At 38.2% G+C, this 22,341-nt stretch overlaps 1 protein-coding gene across 3 annotated transcripts in view; it reads right to left on the bottom strand.

The window, feature by feature from the left end:
* Positions 1-22,341, bottom strand: part of Pde7b (phosphodiesterase 7B) — a 294,246-nt gene that overhangs the window by 85,124 nt on the left and 186,781 nt on the right. Inside the window, exon 3 of one of the 3 annotated variants that reach the window (XM_013151103.3) lies at positions 14,347-14,642. The exons of the other annotated variants lie outside the window; for them this stretch is intronic. Coding sequence (XP_013006557.1) covers positions 14,347-14,350 — 4 coding nt within the window. The 5' untranslated portion in view covers positions 14,351-14,642. The remainder of the gene's footprint in view (positions 1-14,346; positions 14,643-22,341) is intronic. 3 annotated transcript variants of the gene reach the window in all.

Here is a 22,341-nt window from a genome sequence, read left to right as displayed (position 1 = left end):
CTGGGAGGGCACTTCAGGCTCAGGGAGCCGTGAGCACAAGAACACAAGGAACATACTGGTATGTTCTAGAAACACCGAGCAGGTCAGTATGCTGGAGCAGAGAGGGGAGAGGGAGAGAGAGAGAGAGGGAGAGAGACAGAGAGAGAGAGAGAGAGAGAGAGAGAGAGAGAGAGAGGAAATTGGGAGGGGGACAATGGGAAGGAATAAAGGCAGAGAGAAGAGCAGTAAGGAGGCAATGGGGCACTAAGTTTTATGTTTCTTCAAAACTCATGTCAAGCCCTCATGACCTCATTCCCACAGTGGTGGCACTGAGAAGTGGGTCTCTCTGGGAAATGACCAGGTCTTGTGGACTCTGCCTATATGAATTGAATTAGTGCTTTTATAAAAGAAGAAGCAGGGAGCTTCTTTGGCTCCGCAGCATGTGAAGATCCATAGAAGGCACCATATTAAGAGGCAGAGATCAGGCTTTCAACAGAAACAGAATCTGCTGGCCCTTTGGTCTGCGACTTCCCAGCCTCTAGATCACTGAGCAGCAAATTACCCAGTCTCAAGTATTCTGTAGGAGAGGCCTGAATGGATTAAATAAGGAGTTGGGTGGCAGATAATTTAAGGACTCAAGAATGAGAAGTACAGGAGAATTCTGAAGGAGAAGAACATGATCGGACTAAAAACTTTAAAGGACCAAGCAGGCTGCTTCACTGAGATTAAACTGTCAGGGTGTCTTACATGTTTAATAGATCCCCAAATGAATGTGTTACTTTCCCCTGTAACCCAGGTCTCATTTTGGATTTCTATTCCAGGTTTGGCAAGTTTGAGCAGTCAGCAAAGCTCGTTGCTGTGGTCCTTCTGTTTCTGCTCCTTCTCCCTTTGGGGTAGTTTCCTCATACAGTGCCATAGATACATTGGGGTCTGTGTGAGCAGAGGGCACTCCACTTCCTAGGATGAAATGTCACATAAACATATTGTTCATTCTCAGTCTGTGTCCACTGAGTTCCTAATGGAAGTCTGTTATACTTCTGTAATGCTATTTTAGGGATCACTGAACATTTAATGATAATGTTTTTTATACCACTAGATATTACTGAGGGACAATTTCTTTTAGTATTAATTATTTTGTTTTCTCACATCTGATATCTGCTGTTTATGGCTTTACTTCTGTGTGGATGGATTTATGTGGATATATAATTTTTTTCTATGCTAAGTATATTATTATTTCAGACACTGAAAAGTCTACCAGCTGTATCTCTTTAGGTATTCCCTGTTTTGCTCTCTATAACACACATAAATATAACATTTAATTGCCCACTAGGTTAAATGTATCTAGTTGCTCATGTCCAGAGTCTTTTAGATGGAATCTTGGCTGCTTACCATGGGAGTCAAATGTATTCAGTATTTCAGCACACAGAAACCCATTATCAGAACATTGGTTGGGGAGCTGATCTATACAATTAGGGTACTAGTTGAAAATAATTCTTAAATATAACTTATCATGTGTTTGATTTTTTAAAATATATGCTTCTTGAGATCAAGAAACTTATTGGATAGATTAAAAAAACATCAAAGCTGAAGGCTTTCTCCCAAAGATCTGGACCAAGACAAAGATGTCCACTTCTCACCACTTTTATTCAGCAAGGTATTGGTGAGAGAAATTACGGAAGAAAAGAAATAACAGGCATCCAAGTTGGAAAAGAGAGAGTCAAACTGTCATTGCTTACAGATAATCTTATATATAAAAGCTTTAAAGACTCCACTAAAACGATTAAAATTAATAACCAACATATAAAAACCGGGAGCATTGCTATGTAGCAAAAACAAGTTATCTGAAAAAGAAATGAAGAGAGCAATTTTATTTATAATAACTAATTAAAATACCTAAGAATAGATTTTATCAAAGAAGTAAAAGAGCTCTCCAGTTGAGGTGAAATCACTGAGGACACAAAAAAGTAGATATCCTTTGCTCATGGATTGAAAGAGCCAATGTTAAAATGTCCATATTACCCAAAGCAATATACAGATTCAATGTACTGTTATTCTATCCAAATAACAGTATTGTAACAGATCTATAAAGTAAAATCTTAAAATTTATGTGGAATGAGCTACAAATGACCCCAAAGAGTCAAAATAATATGGAACAAAGGAGGCAATCTTACACTGCCTTGAAATATGCTACAAAGCTATAGTCACTAAAACAGCATGGAATTTGTACAAAAACAGATACATCAGGCAATGTAAGATCTAGAAATCTACAGACAATCAATCTTTGACAAAGATGTTAGGAATATGCACTGGAGAAAAGAGTTATTTCAATAAATAGTACTGAGAAAATTGAATATCTATATATAGAGAAATAAAGCTAGATCCCTACCTCTCACTGTACACAAAAATCGACTGAAATGGATTGAAGATATAAATGTAAAATCTGAAACTATTAGAAGAAATTAATAAGTGATGCTAGGAAAATTAGCTATCTACATATAGAAGATTGAATCTAGACCCATATATCCCACCATGCACTGAACTAAAATCAAAATAGATCAAAGACCTAAATGTTAAAACAAGAAATTTGCTGGAAGATAGAATAAGTAAAACTCCTGAAGACATAGAAATAGGTGAAGATTTTCTGCCAGAACCGCAACGACACAAGAAAAAGTACCAAGAACCAACAAACGCTATTGTATCAAATTCAAAGCCTCTGCACAGCAAGAGAAGCAACCAATCCAGTGGAAAAATGTTTTTGTTAGCTATTCCTCAGACAGAGGATTAATATCTAGGATATATTAAGAAACAATCCTCAGGAATTAAAGGCCCACTAAAGAAATAAGCAAGTGAAATGAATAGAAAAAGTACAAATGACCAATAAATATGTGAAAAAATGTGCAACACTGCTGACCATTAGAGAAATGCAAATGAAAATAACACTGAGATTCCATCTTCAGAAACAATGGCCATCATCAAGAAATCAGACAATAATAAATACTGGTGAGGACACGGAGAAAAGGACACTTCTACATTGTTGGTGGGAATGTAAACTAGCACCCGCTCTATGGAAATCAGTATGAAGCATCCTCAGAAATCTTAAGATAAAAATTCCATTTGTCTGAGCCATTTCCCTTCCAGGTAACTTCTCCAAGAGTTAAAGGTATCCTATTAGTGATACATGCATGCCTGTGTTTATAGCAGCACACTTTATAGTAGCTAAGTTTTGGAAGTGGTTGTTCTGTTCCCAACAAATGAATGGGTAAAGTAAATTACATTTACAAACATTGGAGTACCACTCTGTCACAAAGAAGGATAAACTTGTAGGCAGATGGATGTACCCTGAGATCACATTAAGTGAAACAAATAAGTTTAGATAAATAAATCAGTTTAAATACATCAGCAAGCGTAAATACCACAAGGTTTCTCCTATACAAGAAATCTAAAACATAAATAAGGAGCAAAAGTAAAGATAAGGAGATTTTTTTTCAAATGAGAACGGGATCAAGAAATGAACGGAGGGCAAGAGACGAGTGGGAAATGGGGTAAAAAATAATAGATATCTGTTATATACATGTACCAACTCTCCATAAAGAATATAATCATCATGTAATGCAAACATGTACTAATAAAAACAAAGGCTGAAAAAGAAAAAACAAAACATAGGTATAGTGCATCAGGACATTGGATTTGGCAGGAATTTTTTGGATAACAATTCAAAGCACAGGAAACAAAAGCAAAACTAGATAAATGGGATTACATGAAACTAAAAAGCTTCTGCACATCCAGGCATTCTAGGAGGCTGAGGCAGGGCAGTCTCCTCGTTCTAGACCAGCCTGGGCAAGTTAGTGAGGGAGTTCTGATCTCAAAATAGCAAAAATGTGAGGGGTGGAGTTCAGTGCAGAGGCCCTGGCCTCAAATCCCAGTACTGGAAAACAAAAAGGTTTTGTATAGAAAACAGTTAACAGAATGAGAAGGCAACCTACAGAGTGGGAGTAAAAATCACAAACTATGTATCTGACAAGAGCTGGTATCCAGAATACATGCGGAATTTGACAGCAAGGAAACAAAAACAAAAACAAAAGACTCAAACCAAATCAAATAGTAGCAAAACTCCAAATAGATTAACAAAAGGGCAATAGTTCTAAATTGACAGTTCTCAAAAGATGCCATAAAATGGGCAGTAAGTATATGAAAAAATATCCAACATCACTAACCACAAAGGAAACGTGAATTGAAACTGCAATAAACATCACCTTACTTGAGTAAGAATAGCTACTATGAAAAGGACTAAAAATAACAAGGGCTGGAGAAAAGGTAACATTTACATTTTTTGGTAGCAATATAAATTAGTAGTCATATAAAAATCAGTATGGAAGTGCATTAAAAATTTAAAAACTAGCATACAATCCAGCAGTACCTCCAGGGTATGCATCCAAAGGAAATAGATATTGAAGAAAGATCGATACTTTGACATTGACTGAAGCATGATTCAGAATAGGCAGGAAACAGAAGCAAAAACGTTCATCAACTGATGAATGGAAAAAGAAAATGTGCACATCTACAAAGAGTGGTCAGAATAGGAGAATAGAGAATGTTTAAACTCAAAAATTATTCCAGCAAAAGACATTGGCATTAATCTCCCTCAAATATTCTCACTCCCTGTGAACACACTTATCCCATAATTCTTAAGTCTTCTGCTGAGAATATCCTTATTAAGTGGGATAAAAATATGGTGAATGCTGCTGCCCAGTGCCATCTAAAGGAAGGCAGACTTGTAAAAATATTACAGTGCATCCTCACCCACCTTATTTACTGAATCTGGCACTGTGCAACTGCTGGATCTTCTCCAAAGCCTAAACGAGCATGAAAGGTAAATGTCTTGGACCAATTCAGGGCATTCAGGTAGCCATGACAGTGCAACTAAAGACACTCAGGAAAGAAGACTCCCAGAAGTGCTTCAGAGAGTGGCAGGAAGGATGGAGTGTGTTTGAAGCTTGAAGGGACAGGGAGTGTTTTGAGAGGAATTGATGACAATGTGGCTTTACATGCAGTAAGTTTGAAAGGAGACTCAGTATAGTTTTCAATAACACTGGCTACAAAATGGAATACTGTTTGACCATTAAAAGGATAAAGTCGTGTCATTTGCCATAATGTGTGTGGAGCTTGAGATCATTATATTTAGTGAGATAAGACAGGCACAGAAAGGCCAATATTGCATGTTCTCACTCATATGGAGTCTAAAAATGCTGAATTCTGAAAAAGTGAAAGAGTGGTTACTGAAGAGTCTGGAGAAGGTGAAATTAGGACAGTCTAATCAGTGGGTGTTGCAGTTACAGGTAGGAGAAATGGTGCTGGTGTGCTGTTGCCAGATAGGGTGACTATCAATATATTGAATGGCTTTTTATCACAAAGAAACAATAAATTAGTAGATATGTTTAATCTGATTGGAACATTATCCAGTGTGCATAGGTATAAAAACATCACACAGTAGCCCATAAATATGCACAATACTTACATGTCAATTAAAAATAAATTATGTATCAATTAAAAATAAATTTAAAAAAGGAGAGACATACCACTTAAGCAAATATTTTTACTTCTCCTGACTGTATGAAGTAATTTAGAAAATGAAATTCTTTTATATCTTTAGCTTTCTAATCATATGATTTAGCAGTTGTGAATCTGTAACCAGAATGAATATTCATATATATTATTTTAAATATATTTTATATTATTTTTAATATATTTATATTATATATATATTTTGATACAACATCTTGCTTGTAGTGCAGGTTGGCCTTGAACTCGCTTATGGTACTCAGGCCGACCTTGAACTCATGGGGATTTTCCTGCCTCAGCCTCCCAGGCGCTGGAATTCCGGGTATGCAGTACCACACCCAGCAGAGAGCATATTCTTATATATTTTTCCATGATGCAAATTTTTAAAGTAGTCAGGATTTTCTCCCTTTTCTCTAGGACAAGAGGCAAAGGGAAATAGCCTAATGTATTACTCACTTTCACAACCATCTATGATCAGTTGTTTTTAACCAAACATTCTGATTTAACTGTTTAAGGGTGTATGTGAGGACACGTGAGGACACGTCGCTGAGAACTACAGAAGGGCATCCCAGTTTGTCACTGAACATACATGTCAAAGGACGTGCCCTAAAACACAATCATTCAACAAAACAGATACAAAAAAGCAAAGAGGGCAGAAAGCAAATTTATAATATGCATTGTCTCTGGGCGTTTCTGACTGTGTATTGTTAGAATTTGGGCACGTGAGTTGGGGGAACTGGTTCTCACTGCTCTGGTGCCTTAGGAGAAGCTTGGTGGACAAATTGACTTATAGAATATTTTGGAAAGGAAAAGTAATGAAAACTTAGAGTATGAGCTTTTTATAGGTGGCTAAAAAGAAGACCCAGAGCAGTAAATAGGGAAGTAGGGCTGGAGTGGTTTGTCTGGTGAGAGGGAATTTGGGGAGGGGGCAGGGAATTGGGGGAGAGAAAGAAATGTCAGATTTCTCTCATGCAAGAAAGACTCTTGATCCTATAAGACGATGCTCATTTGCTTTGCAAAACCCAGGCCCTCCATAATGGCCTGGCTCTCATTTGGTGGGCAACAGGCACAGCTTTTCTGGTCACAGCAGAGTCAAGGAAAGACTTGGACAACCATCAGACTCACAACAAAACTATAATAAAAAAAAATAAAATGTACTAAGATTGAAAAACTATTTCTTCCAAAGATTACGAGTATGCTAAGATAAAATGCATTTCACAGAGACATCACAGTTCACATTCTGAGGGAAACAACAGGAAACAATATGAAACCTAATTTTAGTAACATGGCATCTGGGAAGCCTTGTCAGACCACCATAACAGCTTCAACTAAAAGTATAAATTCTCTGAATTCCTAAATGAGCAACCTTAGCTTTGTAGCGTAACTTTAACACTATCAAATTTGTTGACTTTGTTCTGAGTCTTTTCTAGAATGGTTACCATAGTCCCCTCATCCCCAAAACCTTGATGTTCTCTACACATTCAACTTTCCTCAGAGTGCTGTGAAGGGGCCTGAACTTACCTACCCAGTGGAAAGGTACCATCTCTGGCAGTATCTCTGGTAATACTAAATGAGCAGTTGTTTTTGGTCATTCAGTATTAACATTAGTATGGGAATTTCTGAGTTATTTCTAAGAAGATCTCACCTGGTGTCTTATAGTATTGGAGAGGAGCTCCGCAACCACCAACACTTACTAAGTATAAGACAGACAATTTGGAAACACAGATGGCTGGGAGGCGGGTAGGTTGCTATGTGCTTGTAGTTGGGCAGAATGTTTGTAGCTGCTACGAAATGGCTAAAAGTACCTTTTCTGAGCACTAGAGACAGAAAATAAGGAAGAGGGAAACACAGACACACACAAAATATTTAAAATGTAAGTCCTTGAGGGGAAGGGTTCTGACTAAATGTAATAAGTATATGTCATAAATTTTAAATGTTCAATAAATATTTTGTTATTTTATTTTATCCAAGTGTATTTTTTCCACTTGGGACTATGCCCTATATAAAGATGCATAAAATGTTCACTTTGGCAAACTCACTTCCACTCATTTCTTGTTTTTCGGCATTCGGAAAATCTACAACAGTGTCAATATAACATTCTGATTATGTTTTTCAACTTCTCCATTCATTTACTTGGCTTTATACAAAAATAATATTCAAAAGATGGCCCCAAAGAAAATAAGTTGGGTACCAGGGTCATCAAGTGAACAATTGCATCTTTCTCTGAGCAGGAGCTGGGGAAATGGACCAAATTGCAGGAGGCAGAAGCACTTGTTTGTAGTCTTCTCTTTTCTCCATTTTTAATAGCATGGAACCATTTATTTATTGACTGCTTGAAATAAATTCAAATAGGAGAACTTTGTAAATGCTCTAGTCTCTGGTAAGACCTGCCTGTTGCTGCCAATCTCTCCTTTCTTCTCTCTCTCTCTGTCTCTCTCTCTTTTTCTTTCTCCCTCTCTCCTTATTTACGAGATGACCTCAGACAGTTTGAAAGTTCTCTTTCATCCAGAAATTTGTGTTATTGTGAGCAAAAGTCCTTTTGTCTGGAAAAGAAGCTACACAATAATTCCCTGGGTTGTAACTCTTCTGGGGCTGAGTTGGAACTCATCAAGTGGGCTCCAAACGTGGTAGGAAACCAGGCACCTGTGTTCTCGCGAGTGTTTGACTTGTGTTTTGCTGTTTCTGGGTGAGCAGGGATGTTTTACGGTTCTCTGTTTTGTTTCTTGTGAGTAGGTGGGGACAGAGGGGAAGCTGCAGCAGGGGGCTGGAGGCAGAAGATCCACTCCTGAAGTATTCATTACTTCTTCCATTTAGTTGGCTTTTTTCCCTCCAAATTTTATTGCTTCACATTTTTCAATGACAGCTTTATTGAGATATAATTTACATACCCACACAATTCGCCCATTTAAAGTGTACAATTCAGTGGTTTTAGTATATTCACAGGCATGTGCAACCAGCACCACAGTCAATTTAGAACATTTTCATCACCTCCAAGAGAAACTGTACTCTTAAGTTGCTACTTTCCTAGCTCTCCATCCTACAATCCATGGCCCTAAGTAACCACAGTTCTACCTTCTGTCTATAGAGTTCCCTATCCTGGCCGTATCAATAAATGGAATGATATAATCTGTGGTCTTTGGTTCAGTGGCTTTCAATCCCATTTTGCCTTATGGCATTTGCAGTCATGTTCTCTTGCATTGTGCTTTGAAAATTTTCCACGCTTTCTCCTCATATGGGTTACCCTTTCCCTGAGTCAGGCCACCCAGCTCAGTGCAACTCATCTTGCACACCTTCAATTAGTGCTTGTGAGTTTTTGAACTAATGGCTGTTATTTTGCAGAACTTGCTCTGTAATATTTCTCTGAATACATCACATGCTTCCCTCCCACATCACGGTCAGCCTCTTTTTCTCTCTCCCTTCTCCACTGTAATAACAGGCTGCAACCTGCATCCTGAAATGACTTGGATTTTATTCCCTGTGCTGAACCCTGATTATACCAATCTCCATCTGTTCCTATCTTCATTCTGTTCAATTTTCAGGAATGTTCTTTAGCGACCTGTTTGCTTGGTTTGAGTCCATCCCTGGTAAAATAAATATTGTAAGTAATATTGAACTTTAAGGTTTTGGGGACACTGGTGTATTGGGAATGAGACAGATGTTCCCACAGAATTGCCACTGATTGTCCACTGTGCCTTATGTGATTTACAGCAAAGACTTTCACTGCTATTGACTTCTTGAAACTATGGAAAATATAATTGTTTTGCTTTATTATCTGTTTAAATTTCTGGGCCAGTTCTCAGAGCAAATGATTTCCCAAGTTCCACTGTAGTATATAACTTTGCTTACTATGTATCTATGGTGTATTACAACCTCGAAATAAACACAGAAGAGCAAAATTGCTCTCAAACTGACTATAGGTATAGGAGAAGCTCTCGCTATCTCTTTATCTTCCTTCTAGAGAAGACTGTGCTTTTCAATTAACAAGCTTTGCATGTTGTAGAAAAGTGAGGTCACAAAGTCATTGTTTCCTAATAGCTTCTCTAGGTTACAGTTTTTAGATTAAAAAACAATAACAACAACAAATCAAAATTGTTTACATATAGCCAAAGTGAAAGTTAACTAAGCTTCATTTGTATGGACTCAAATTCCAAGTCAGCATAAATATAAGGGAGAAATGGCTCTTGTTGCTCCTGTTTTGAGGTAAACAAAATTCAGGAAAAATATTTTTTCCCCTCTATCTGCTTATAGTAACAAAGGTTCTTTGGACTGTTTTGAGGTACTATTGTTTTGGTTCACCAAATTTCTGGTTCCTAGGCAAAGAGCTTTGGGAATTTGACCAATTCATACAGGATGGTGACTTAGTCATCTCCTTAGTCGCTTACATTTGCTCCTGTCTGCACCATGAATCAACATGAGATGCCCAACCTTGCCACATTCAACATTTAAGCTGTAACATTATTTGTTGTAAAATGAAAGCAAAATGTGTCTCCTCAGCGAGCTTTCTTTCTCATTCCAACCTATGAAGGGAGAATGAAAGCCTACGGAGAGGAGGGTGCATAAGCAATTGCTGATATAATTTGGACACATGGAAACAACGGGGCCCTTTTCTGGTTGGCGTGTGAAGGTGCTCTTTCTCCAGACTCTGGCGCATGTTCTCTGCAGTTTGGGTGGTGACTGGCACCTTCTTGTGCCAATGGGAATAACAGCTGGCTTCTCAATATTCTTCTCAAGCAGTGCTCCATCTACCTTGGCACTGTATACGCACACAGCTTTGGTTACTGACATTCTCAAGCTGTTGCCGAGTTTCTAATGACAGTTATTTCCATTTTCCATTTTTTATTCTGAGTAAAATATCCACATCCTTAACCTGAAGGCAAAGGGTATGCAATTAAAGTCACTCTGGGGTGAAATGCACATTTATACGCAGATCGGTATGAAGGCTTTTGTGAATTATTGTGGATGCATTGGTGGGGACAGGAGAGACTGGATTCCTACATGCATCAGTACTGAGATATGTCTCTCTTTAAAAAATTTCAATATGGGGCCAAAGTAGCACAAAAGTAGGAGAATGGAGGGAAAACATCAGGCAACATAGAGAAGTATTTAAAATCTATTAAGAAAAGAATTAGAATCCTGAAAATGTAAGCAGTTTCATATTAGAATTAGAAAGAATTAATTGACCTAGGAGTAGATGCAAATGAACAGTACAGATGATTCAGAATGGGGTGGAATATCAGGCCATCCTCTAAGTACAGGAATTAAATCCTAGTTTCCCAGACACACAGTCCAAATATAGAAAGCAAAATAATGAGGAGAATTCTTTGGCAAGAGGAATTTAGGTGGGACCCAGTAGAAAGTACTGCAGAGTAACTGTCTGCTAGGCAAAGGTTAAAAATACATACAGTCATAACCTGACATGAAATTGTAAAACTCAGCCTGATGGACAAACATTCTGAGAATTGGTAATCCAAAAAACTCACAAAGCTGAGAGCTAAATAATTCCTGATGGTGTCGTGTATTATAAAGTACTGCTCTTATCTGTAGCATTGACCTACAGACCTGAATCACGCCCTAATCTCAGTGTTGCCCAGTGAGTTAGGGTACTATGAAGCCAGACGTTAAAGATGGGGCACAGACACACACCTATTCACACATATTCACACAGTGAATATGACACCTAACATCAGCTTCCCCAGCTTAGCAGTGGTGTTGCCCTGAAAAAAGGGCAGGAGAGTTGTTAGTTTCCTTTACTTTTCAGTATTGACATTTCCTTGTCTTACTTTGCCTCTTTCTTTTCAGCGCTGCTCCCCCTGGCTAGCCAGCAATCCAGTGATGAAAGTCAAGATTTTCATATCTGCCTAGCGTTGTTAACTGGCTCCATCAGCCAAAAACCAGCCAGGCTCAGTGCTACTTCTTTGAACACTCAGTCTCCTTGCATGTTACAAAAGCAAGACAAACTAGGGCTACAAGACTCAGACATTTTTGTCTTTCTTTGCAAAACTCTTTATCAATTTCAAAGTAGATTAGTAAAGGAACAGGACTTTGAGAATAAGTATGCAGAAGCCAAAGCACAAAAAGTAATTTCCTGACTCACTTTCTATGCAGAATTTCTAACAAAATCATAATTTGTCCTACCCGTGAGAAGTGAGTGATGGCAGCAGAAAGAGTGGAAGTCCTGTATTTCTTTTCTTGTTTCAGAACTGGGACACTAAATCAGGTTGTGCAATTATATACTAAGCAATAAAATGATCAGGTATCTTGAGTGCATCAGTGATCACATTTAGGACCTCTAAAAATGTGCTTAATACAATTCTGTATTTTTGAAAAGGCTCAGTCATATTGGGAAAACAGTGGAATATTTATCTCCAGGATGGTGCCCAGCCCATCCCACCCAGCTGTCTTGCAGTGCCAGATAGAAGCCACAAGGACCCGCTGTCAGCTGGAAGCCAAGGATGAGCAGGGGGGAAGGGGTAGAGAGGAAGAGGGGTACAGATGGGTGTTTTGGAGGCAAAAGATGACCATGGAATTTCTGGAGTTTTCCCACCTTCTGGAAATTTAAAATGAAATTTACCCCCTAAATTATCTGGGATCAATTCCATTCCTAGACTTGATTTATTAAAGCACAATAAATATTTCTTTCTCAAGGGAGAGCATAAAGACTTGTGTAGTTTAGGTGCTCTGGCACTAGAAGTGAGTCTCCAATCCAACTGAAATACAATAAGATTTAATAGCTATGAGGCAGTATCTGGCTGTTTGCTTTTTACAACTGATACTTATAGAATATTGTATAACTATAAAATCTTCCACAGCCAACTTTCTCTTAGCTAACTCATAATTAACCCTTTAGGCAGAGAGTATTAGTATTTACTTGATCACAGAAACATGAAATTTCCTCCAGCTACATGGCATACTAATCACTGAAACAACAGTGTTAATCTCTTTTCCTGATATCAGGCTATGTAGCATTTTTCTTCCTTTACCTTCTTTTCCTTCACTGACCTTCTTTGTCTTCTTTTTCTAGAAATTTGATCTCTAAGTTCAAGCTGGAAATACATTCCTGGTACAGTTCTCCAGATATTTCAGATGAAAGGAAGTTTCAGTCCAATTTACCTAGTACTTTCCCAAGGTATCGATTGATTTGAGATGGCATAGGTTTGGGCAGTACAGTGCTTTATATTAGAGAAAAGCACTTGATTGCATGAAGGTTCATTTAACTTTTAATGAACCGGGGTATTTGGGTTTGGACCCCTCTCAGAGAGAATCTTGAGGCTTCTTGATTTCAAGTGGATAAATATCTTGGAGATTTATGTATGTAAATTATCCCTAGAGTCTTTGGGAAAATGTCTCGGTAGAATTTAAAGAGGAATATTTACTGTTTAATTTTTAAGTCAAATAAAATTGTTACATAGGAAAGTTTTTCACACTTAGAACTGTGGCTAGAGGTGTGATTCATACACTTACACCAGGTCTGCAGTAAGCAAATTCCAGTGGATATAGGCAAATGATTTAAATTAAAAACATTAATATTACTTTCAGAAACCATTTGTTGTTAAAGCTGTATCTCCTGTATCTTTTTTTGAAGAAAGGAAAAAGTGGATGGGGGAAGAGATAGAAAGAGAGAGGAGAAAGGGGAGGAGAACTCAAGAAAAAATGGTTAGTGAAGGAGAGCCAATCATAATCTGTCTGTTCCAAGCCAGCCAAAGCATCTGGTTTCTTTAATTTAGTACACTTCATACTAAAAGGCCAGTTTGTTTACATTGTATATTTTGAGTTATTTGAAACATCTCTTCCAAACCGTCGGGTTTGCAACTTCAGGGGAGGTTTTTCAAATGTGGCTGAAAAGTATCCCCACATCAGTGTCATATGGCATGAATGATATGGAAAAAAGAAGAGCTACAGACATTCTAATGGTAGTTAGCATGCATTTCAGACTAGTTTATTATGCCCTTCTGAGAGAACTGAAAATGCCCCCAATTCAACCTCTAAAATATGCAGTGAAGCCAGTTTTCTTATACAGGTGTGTACATATGCCAGCAGTGCTCAGGCACCTGGGGAGTTTCTCCAGGGCAGCACAGTATCACACCCTAGCAGTACATTTACATTTTAGCTGAAACACTAAACTGAAAATATGCAGAGGTATCAAATCCAAGATGAACCCTTCTGGAAGGAATCTCAGCACCCATTCTTTAGTTATCTGACTGTTCCTTCACGGGCCCATCACAGGGTTTGGTCATCAATTCTAGTGATAACCAAGTGGGGGTCTCCCAACACTATCCCCTGTATCACCTTCCCACCCACACTCTAAAACTGGATTTCAAAATATTTCAAAACACTTCTGCTTTGCTGTCCTACTGTCATCTGGATAGTCAAAGCAAACTCAGCCTTTTATACAAAGGCTTAATCCCTCCTCAATCTTCTTATTTATATAGTTTCCCTTTTCCTGATCGAAAGAGGTAGAAAGAGAGAGTTACTTCATTTTAGCTGTTTTTCTTATCACCTTTAGCCCCTCATTGGAGAAACCAAGACTTTTACTATTTCTTTCACAATATTCTTTAAATTTTTTTCTCCTTTCTACTCTCATTTCTCTCTTGATGTTTGAATAACTCAATGATTGCCTGTTTGATTTTCCTATGCATGAAATTACAAAATTTACAGATGATGGTAACTCCATAATATAAATAAATGGAAGGAACTTTTCTCTGCCTACAACAGATCACAATTTCAAATCATGCACAAGAAAATTAATTCATAGGCAAAACAACTAGCAAGCCATTAAATTCCCTGTACTGCTTTAAGGCAGTTTCTTACCCATTTAGCTTTATTGTGGTCCAGGCTAACTGCATGTCTGGCCCAGAGCTGACCATTGCAGCCTTCGCAGTGTCTGTTAATATTTGGTAAGTCTCACGACCCTCTCAAGATGATTAGATGATCAGTATATTCATCTTTGACTTTTAAGCTCAGGCAGAGTAACAGAAGTTCAGACGGAGGAACGTTTGCTCTTGGTCCACAAAGCTTTCCAGCTGGGACTGTTTGACCTCATCAGGAGCTGTAACTGCAGCAACTCATGAGGAAACAGCAACAGTGATGCCCAAGGGGGAATACAACTGAAACACAGGAGACAAAAGTGACGTGGTGAGCAGCTGGTTGTAAACACTTAGGGCCTCAGCATGACACCTCTGTGGCCTGTGTAATTCCCATTGACGTCAATTCCATGTTATGAATACTGTAGGACTGCGGGAAAGAACCTGACATTGCTTCACAGAGAACTCTCAGTGCTCCGAAGTAATGGCTTTCAGAGTGGGACCCTCAGGCCAGCAGTCTTGTTAGCACTTGATACTGCTAAAATGCAGGTTCATGAGTCCTATCCTGGGTTAGGGCCCTAGAAGCTATAATATAACAAGGTCATTCTTATTTATGCTACAGTTTGAGGACAACTGCTGTAAAGTATGATAATCACTAGAAATAAGAAAAAAAAATCTCACAAAAATACAAACACAAAAAAGAAAATGGGCTATTGAAGAATGTGAATACAGATTTTACTCTTCTCATACTAGCAGTGGTCAGAACAAGTCTCAGGAAACATTCATGAATGGCTGAAGTGTCTTATACAGATTTATGACCAAATTCAAAATATTCTGCCTAGCTAAAGGTCCTTGGATTTCCTTGACTGTTTACTTTTGAGAGGATCACTGAAGTCTAAAAATAAATGTTATCGGAGGGGAAAAAAGCTTCCTGGGGCAAATAGAATTTGTTGTGAGGCACAAAGAAAAGCCACCTTTTCCCCAGTCTCAAGAATGTTGATAGATAATTCAGAGGCCAGGGTGGATGTCCTATTAATACCACCCCCGTCTTAAAATGAATATTAAATGACAAGTTTAGTTTTTAATCACTTGATTGTCTTTTAAATCCATTCTACGTTCTTTTCATTTATCCAGTTGGTCATCAAATCTTGGTAACTTGACCTTTTAATATTTCCTGAATTCATTTCATTTAGTACTTTTTACATCTAGAATATGTTTTTAATTTAAGATTTGCTACAGTGTTTCCTTTTAGACACTAAAATTATCATCTACATATGTTTCTTTCTCTCTTCTCATGTTTATCTCCTGTTCATTGACTCTTTACAATTGTGTCACACTAATCTATCCGAAATGGTGACTGTCTCCTGTCATTTTATGTTAAGAGCCCTTCCATGACTTTGTATCACCTTCAGGATGAAACTGAGTCCCTCTCTCTCTGCACCTGCCTGTGCTCCAGTCTCATTGCTTGCCAATTGGCTGTACCAATGGCATCAATTTATTTGTTTGTCTACAAAATTGTACTCTCTACCCCTTCTGTGTACTGAGATGCTCCTCCCCATCCTCATCATGTGGTTAATTTATAGCTCTCTTGCAAAGCTCCATTCAAGTACCTCTTCCTGGAAGGAACTTTTTGGGACTCCTTGTCACTCACCAATTTTACAGTGGTTATTGTTTGGATCTAGAATGTCCCCCAAAGTCTCATATGTGGAAAGGTTTGGCCCTCAGTGGCAGTCACTGATGGAAGGGGTAGAGACTTTAAAAGGCAAGGTCTAGTTGGAAGAACACGGTCACTGAGGCATGTTTTTGAAAGGTATAATTTGTCCCTGGACACTTTTTCTTTTGGTCTCTGCTTCCCAGTCACCCCAAAGTGAGCAGCTTTGCCCCACTGCATCCTTTACACTGGGATGTTTGGGCTCATTTCAGGCCCAAAGCAATCTTGAACCTTTGCAACTGCAAACCAAAACAAATCTTTCTTCCTTCTAAGCTGATTTTCTCAGGTATTTTGTCACAGGGTTGGAAAACTGTTCCCTCTCTGTGTTACACTCCATCCTAGAATTCTTCACCATTGTGGTGCTATTCTTCCCTTTACAGCTCCTTAGAACAGGAGCCATTTCTTATTAACGTTTGTAAACACAGCACTTAGCTCTGCCCCTAGAACATAACAGCTGCTCAGCAAGTGTTTATTGAGCAGAAAAATGAACAAATTAAAAATAAAGAAAATAGTCTTTCCAGAGGCTGTTCCTGAGGATGGAGCTGGACTGGTCTCTGTGACAAATGGGTACCCACTGAACAAAAGAGACTTGTAAATGGAGATAAGACAATCCACAACAATTGAGCAATAACGCCACGTCTTCTTCCAGACCTCAAATTGAATCATTTTGAGAATCTGTAGAAATTGAAAATCCCTTTTCATGCTGTTAATTTCTTTTGGTCATATTTCCATACTCCTGCTAGGGCTGGAGGAAGACTTGTTGAAATGAAAGCCCTAAGGACCGTTTTTGAGGAAGTTAAAATTTAAATGGAAGAATGAAGGATAAAAAATCTGTGAGAATATTTTTTCTTGCTGCCAAATTTTCAGCCTCCAGAGATTTGGGGGGTGGGGTGGGGAGTCTTGTATGAGATCGGAGAGTGTGTAACTTTAGGTGCTTATTCAAACTGAACATAAATGCTAAAAAAAACTGGAAGTTTATCTTCTCAAGTTATTGGAACAAGCCTGAAATCTAATTTTCTGTTCTCTTCTCTAGAGACACAGGGACCCAAAAACAGGGAGGGCTATTTGCTCAGCTTGAGAATATGATACTCAGCACATAGAGCTTTTTTCTCCCGTTTTTTCTTTTCTCATCCTATGGTGTTAAAATCCAGGGGAACTGCAGGTGGGTGGTTGGCTTGGACCCAGTTCCCAGACCTTGCTGCTCTTTAATTCTCTAATTGCTCTTGTTTTATTTAGATTCTAATATTTGGAGTGATTTTCCCATGCTGATGCAGGATATGTCCCAGTCCACAGGGGGAACCTATCCTTTAACTCTCACACTCATTCTCAGTGAGCAAGAGCCGTGACATCCCAAGAGCACATGGTGTTCGGGACAGTTCTTCTGGTCACCAAAGAAGCCAAAAGCCACGCTCTTTGAGAATCACTGCAGACAATGGGGAAATCTTTCTTTTAGCCTTTGTTGTCTAAATGGCCGATCTCTTGAGTTGTTACTTCTGGCTATTACAGTTGAGACTTAGCCCTGTATGAGGCTGAGTCAAAAGTCAAAGTGCTGGGGCTAGGGAGTTAGCTCAGCGGCATAAGCGCCTGCCTTGGAAGCAGGCAGTCATGAGTTCGATCCCTGGTACTGATATAAAAAAAAAAAAAAAGTCAAAGTGCTTGGAAAATTCAGGTGTGTAAATAAAAGCTCAGCCCTCCACTGGCCTGAATCTGAAGGACATCTGGTTCCAGCACAGTCTCAATCAGTAGAGCCTTCTGCGATGATGCAACGGCTCTGTACTGTCCCATCCTGTAGCTGCCAGCCACACGTGTTACTGGTGCTTTCGGAAGTGGTCAGTACAATCCGGAACTAAATTTTTAATTCTACTCAATGCTCATTAAATTTAAATGACTATACATAAGTAAAACAGGTACTGTGTTAGGCAGTACAGTTTGTAGACACAGTCTTAACGCGTAAAACCGAGATACTGCGCATACAAAGAGAGGCTTTAAAATCAGAATAAAAAGACAGATTACTTCTGTGCTGGATGGAAGTTTATCTAATCATTTAAGTGTTTGTAGAACTCCAGGTTAGACTGTAAGCCAAAGCTGATGATTTCATTTAAATAAAATTATGTGTGTCCATAAAGAGATGTCTGAAAATATATCAGTAAAGTAAGTTTTCCCTGAATGGTACAATTAGGGTCAATTTTTACTTTGTACTTTTCTGTTTGTAAAATATTTATAAGTGTATACATATTTTTAAAAGTTATGATATTTTGATAACACACACTTTTCAAAAGTTTTGTTTAAAATGTACATGGATTTTCTAAACATAACTTCAACTACCCTGTCCAAAAAAGGATATTTGGAAATTGGAGTAGGTTTTGCACTGGGGTAGGTATGTACTTCTTGTTAGCCAATAAAATCTAATAAAAAAGAGTTTTTCCTCTTTGGTCTCCTTTATAAATCAACTTTTTTTGTGTGTGTGTGGGTGGGGGGAGGGATAAGATATTTAAAAATTTCACAACTATTTGGATTCTAAGATGACTTTGTGGTATCATCACCCAACTATAACTAGAATTGTCGGATTCCAAAGTCTATTTTAACACTGATATTTTTCAGGGAATAATTAAGTTGGGACTAAAATGGATCTGGCAGGGTAAATGAGGAAGGAGACAATATTTGGTCCTCAAAGTTGTCCCATTTTCTTAAGTCATGTGTGTTCTGAAGGATGATTGTTTCTTAGATAAAAATTGAAAAGACACTTTGAAAGTATTATTCATTAAATACATCCAAAGATGTAAATAGCCCACATTCAGCACTCACTGGCATGGGGATTCTTTTTTTCTGATTGGCTGGTTTGTTGAATGATGTCTTTTATAGTGCAAAGTTACATCTTCTTTGTTGCTGATCTACAACGTTTTGCTCCATATTTCTGGAGAAAAGGCTCAATATTTCATGTGCCAGAGCTAAGATGTCATGTGATTTCTCTTCCGTTTATCACCTGCAACCCTGGAGCACTCAGCTCACATGTAGCTTGGCACTAGTTAACATTCAACAGAGCTGAACATTCCATCCAGGAGCTAACCTCAGTTCACCCTGGGATGAGATTAGAATCAGGATGCCTGGCCAGGTTTGAATTAGCGATGGATGACCCCATAGGATTTCAAATAACCATGGATACCTGTGTGCATCCAGGCTGGCCCTCCAGACACATTTACGTGCATTACCAAGTAGCTCAGCTTTTCAATAAACAGAAAAAGAAAATGTACCATACTCTGGAATAACAAAAATTCAGACTGAATGAACCTCTTTAAGGAATGTAAGTATAAGAATATTACATGATGCCATTCTAATTTTCAAGATTTTTGTAAAATTCTGCATTTTGAAAGACCTCAAAGCCTTTAAGATTAATTTTTTTTTTTTTTGTCCCAGGGATTGAATTCATGATTTCATGCTTGCCTAGCAGGCTCTTATGCCACTGAGCTAAATTCCCAGTCCCAAAGATTAACGTTCTTTAAAATACCTTTTCATATAAAATATATATTTAAACTTTATATTCAAAATTTGTGTTGTTTTTAGTTAATTTATATCACAAGTAGTTGTTTTTTGCCTCTGTTTTTTAAGATAGGATCTTACTGTGTTGTCCAGGCTGTTTCAAACTCCCAAGCATAAGCGACCCTTCTGCTTCAGCCTCCTGAGTGTCAGGAGGTACATTTCACTGTGCCTGGCTCATACAAAGTTTAAAAAATCAACTATGTGGGGCTGGGGATTTAGCTCAGCGGCATAAGTGCCTGCCTTGCAAGCAGGCAGTTGTGAGTTCAATGCCTGGTACCGATAAAAACGAAAGACTGAAAAAAAAAAAAAAATTTCAACTATGTAATACTAAGAGGCTGACAACCACCATGAGCAGTTCCCTTTTGTCATCACTAATCTCAGTCATATACATACTTACTGGTAATTACTTCCATCAGTTTCAGATTTTTCTGTTATGATATTTACCTCCATATTTTTAACTAATAAAGTTATGTTGCCATATGTTGTTTTATCTCAGATATCAAAAGATGATTAAAAATTTGCTGTCTACATTTCACCCTTCATGCCCTTCTCTACTCACACACTTTCTATCCCCCAGTCCTTAGAATTTGGGGTTAAATCCTATTCATTGTGATGGCCTTAATATTTCATAGCTGAAAAATACTGACTACTATATTTACATTTCCACTTATTGTACATAATTTTATTTTTATTTTGTTCAGCCTTCTATGTATCTGAAATAATGGTAAAAACAACAATATGTCAAGCATAACAGGTTTGAAAATTCTCTTATTAGGTGCATTCTTCTTCCAGATTTCCTTCCTATGCTATTTGTCACTATCCTGCAGATCATTCTCTGTCCTTATCTCCTGCCATGGATTTTCTACTCCCCCCCACCACCCCGCATCCCGCCTTCCCTTCTCCCTCTTGTTTGTATACTGATTTTGATGGAACATAGTCTCTAGAAGCTTCCTGACAAAGGAGACAGGAGAAGACAGGTTGTTTATCTGCGGATGGTTTATTCTACCCTTACTAATTGTTGGGGATGGAGAGGAACTTGGCCATTTTGTCGAGGGAATTCTAAAGCGTTAATAACTTGAGCTCTTGTTCTTGGGTGGCCACTTTCCGTTGAGAAGGGATTCAGGTGCTGCCCTTTCATAGACAGATTCTGGTTCCATCTCAACCTCAGAATGGCTCTTCCTTCCTGGTCCTGGCATTCTCATGCTTGTTCAGAGAGGCTTACCTTCCTCAGAGAATAACACTAGTCTGGAAAGGAATATCTGCTTAGAAATGTGGGCTGGGGGAAGAGATCTTGGAGTCCCATATAGACGTGGGGCCAATTATCCTATTTTTGGCATTTTCCTACTTTCCTTGTTGCCTGGCTTTATAGTTCCCTGCTGCCTTCAGTTCCTGAGACTTTCTAAGGTGATGGGTACAAATAAGCTTACTTTATGCTGGCACTTAATGCTACACAGAAAGAAACATCACTCAGACATTACTGGCCTATTCACTTCCATTCTCCAAATGTATCTCTTCCTTGTTGATGTTTCTGTTTTCACTTGTTCAACTGGTGGGTTTATTCTTATTTTTTTTTTTTTGATAGCTGCTCTATCTTAGGCTTTTGGGATAAATAAGCAGTTTCAACTTACCACATTTATCTAGGCTTTAAAAAATAAAGATAAAACATGTCATCACTGCACTGATGCAGAAATTGAGACCCAGAAAACAAGACACATAATCTTACAAAAGAAAAATTCTTAGATGAAATAGTGATGTGGTTAGGGCTAGTTTGCTTTCTTTGCCTCTGAGCCATATGTTTTTTGAGGTATTGTTCCACAAGGCTTTATGTTACCAGATAATTCTCAACAGTAGAACCATGCTCAGCGATCACTCTGATAGGTGCAACAAAAAGAAGGAAAGGATAGATGGCAAGGAGAAAGAAAATGTCATCAAGGCAAAGGATTGGCATCAATCAAAATGCATGCAGACACCCTGAATTGCAATATGCAGCCACACGTCACCCAGAGTTAGGATTTTTTAACTGAGAAAGCAGTGCTATTGCACACTCAAAGATGCAAACTTCAGACTCTAGTTGAGATAGAGATGGAACAAACTGGGTCTTGGTAGATTGGGGCTGACATGGAGGAGCATCATGTTCTGGAGTGTGTCACAGCCATGTCCACCTCTGAATCATCTCATTTAGTAAGTACAAAGTGAAGCCGTGAATAATTCTATGCAGTGTAACTCCATAGGCAGTGTAATTCCATATTCCATTCTCTTTTAGTGAGAAGCTGCAGATGGGTTGGGGGAGGATTGGCATAAGACAGTAATCTTGGTATATTAGTTAGATTTTATAGAGCTGTCAGAGAAGATCAAGATGATTTTCTGATTCTCCCTTTCCTTCAATAGTTTGAAAAATTCAAGTTTTAAAAGCTTCTGTAATATGCTCTTACTATGACTAAAAAGAAGCACTTGAGAGAAGAAAAAGAGTGAGATTGGGCCTTGAAAACATTTAATTCATCAACAAAAAATGTCAATGGATCTTGTGAGGTTCTTTTAGAATGTTTTCCTAATTAGAGTTAACAACTGAATGATTTTGCACAGAAGGGAAAAAACCCTAGTTTTGCCTAAATTCCTTTTTTTTTTGCCATAGAAATGTGATAGGAATGAATCTTTCCTTGAAAGATTAAGTCTATTGGGAGGAACAGAAATTTTCATTTGTATCAGATGTGGGATTTCTGGTGACATTTCACTTTTGGGATTTGCATTTTATTT

Source organism: Cavia porcellus, unplaced genomic scaffold, assembly GCF_034190915.1.
Source record: "Cavia porcellus strain 051 isolate PalLab524CR breed Dunkin Hartley unplaced genomic scaffold, mCavPor4.1 scaffold_22, whole genome shotgun sequence".
Lineage (NCBI taxonomy): Eukaryota > Metazoa > Chordata > Mammalia > Rodentia > Caviidae > Cavia > Cavia porcellus.
This window is presented reverse-complemented; position numbering and strand designations above follow the sequence as displayed.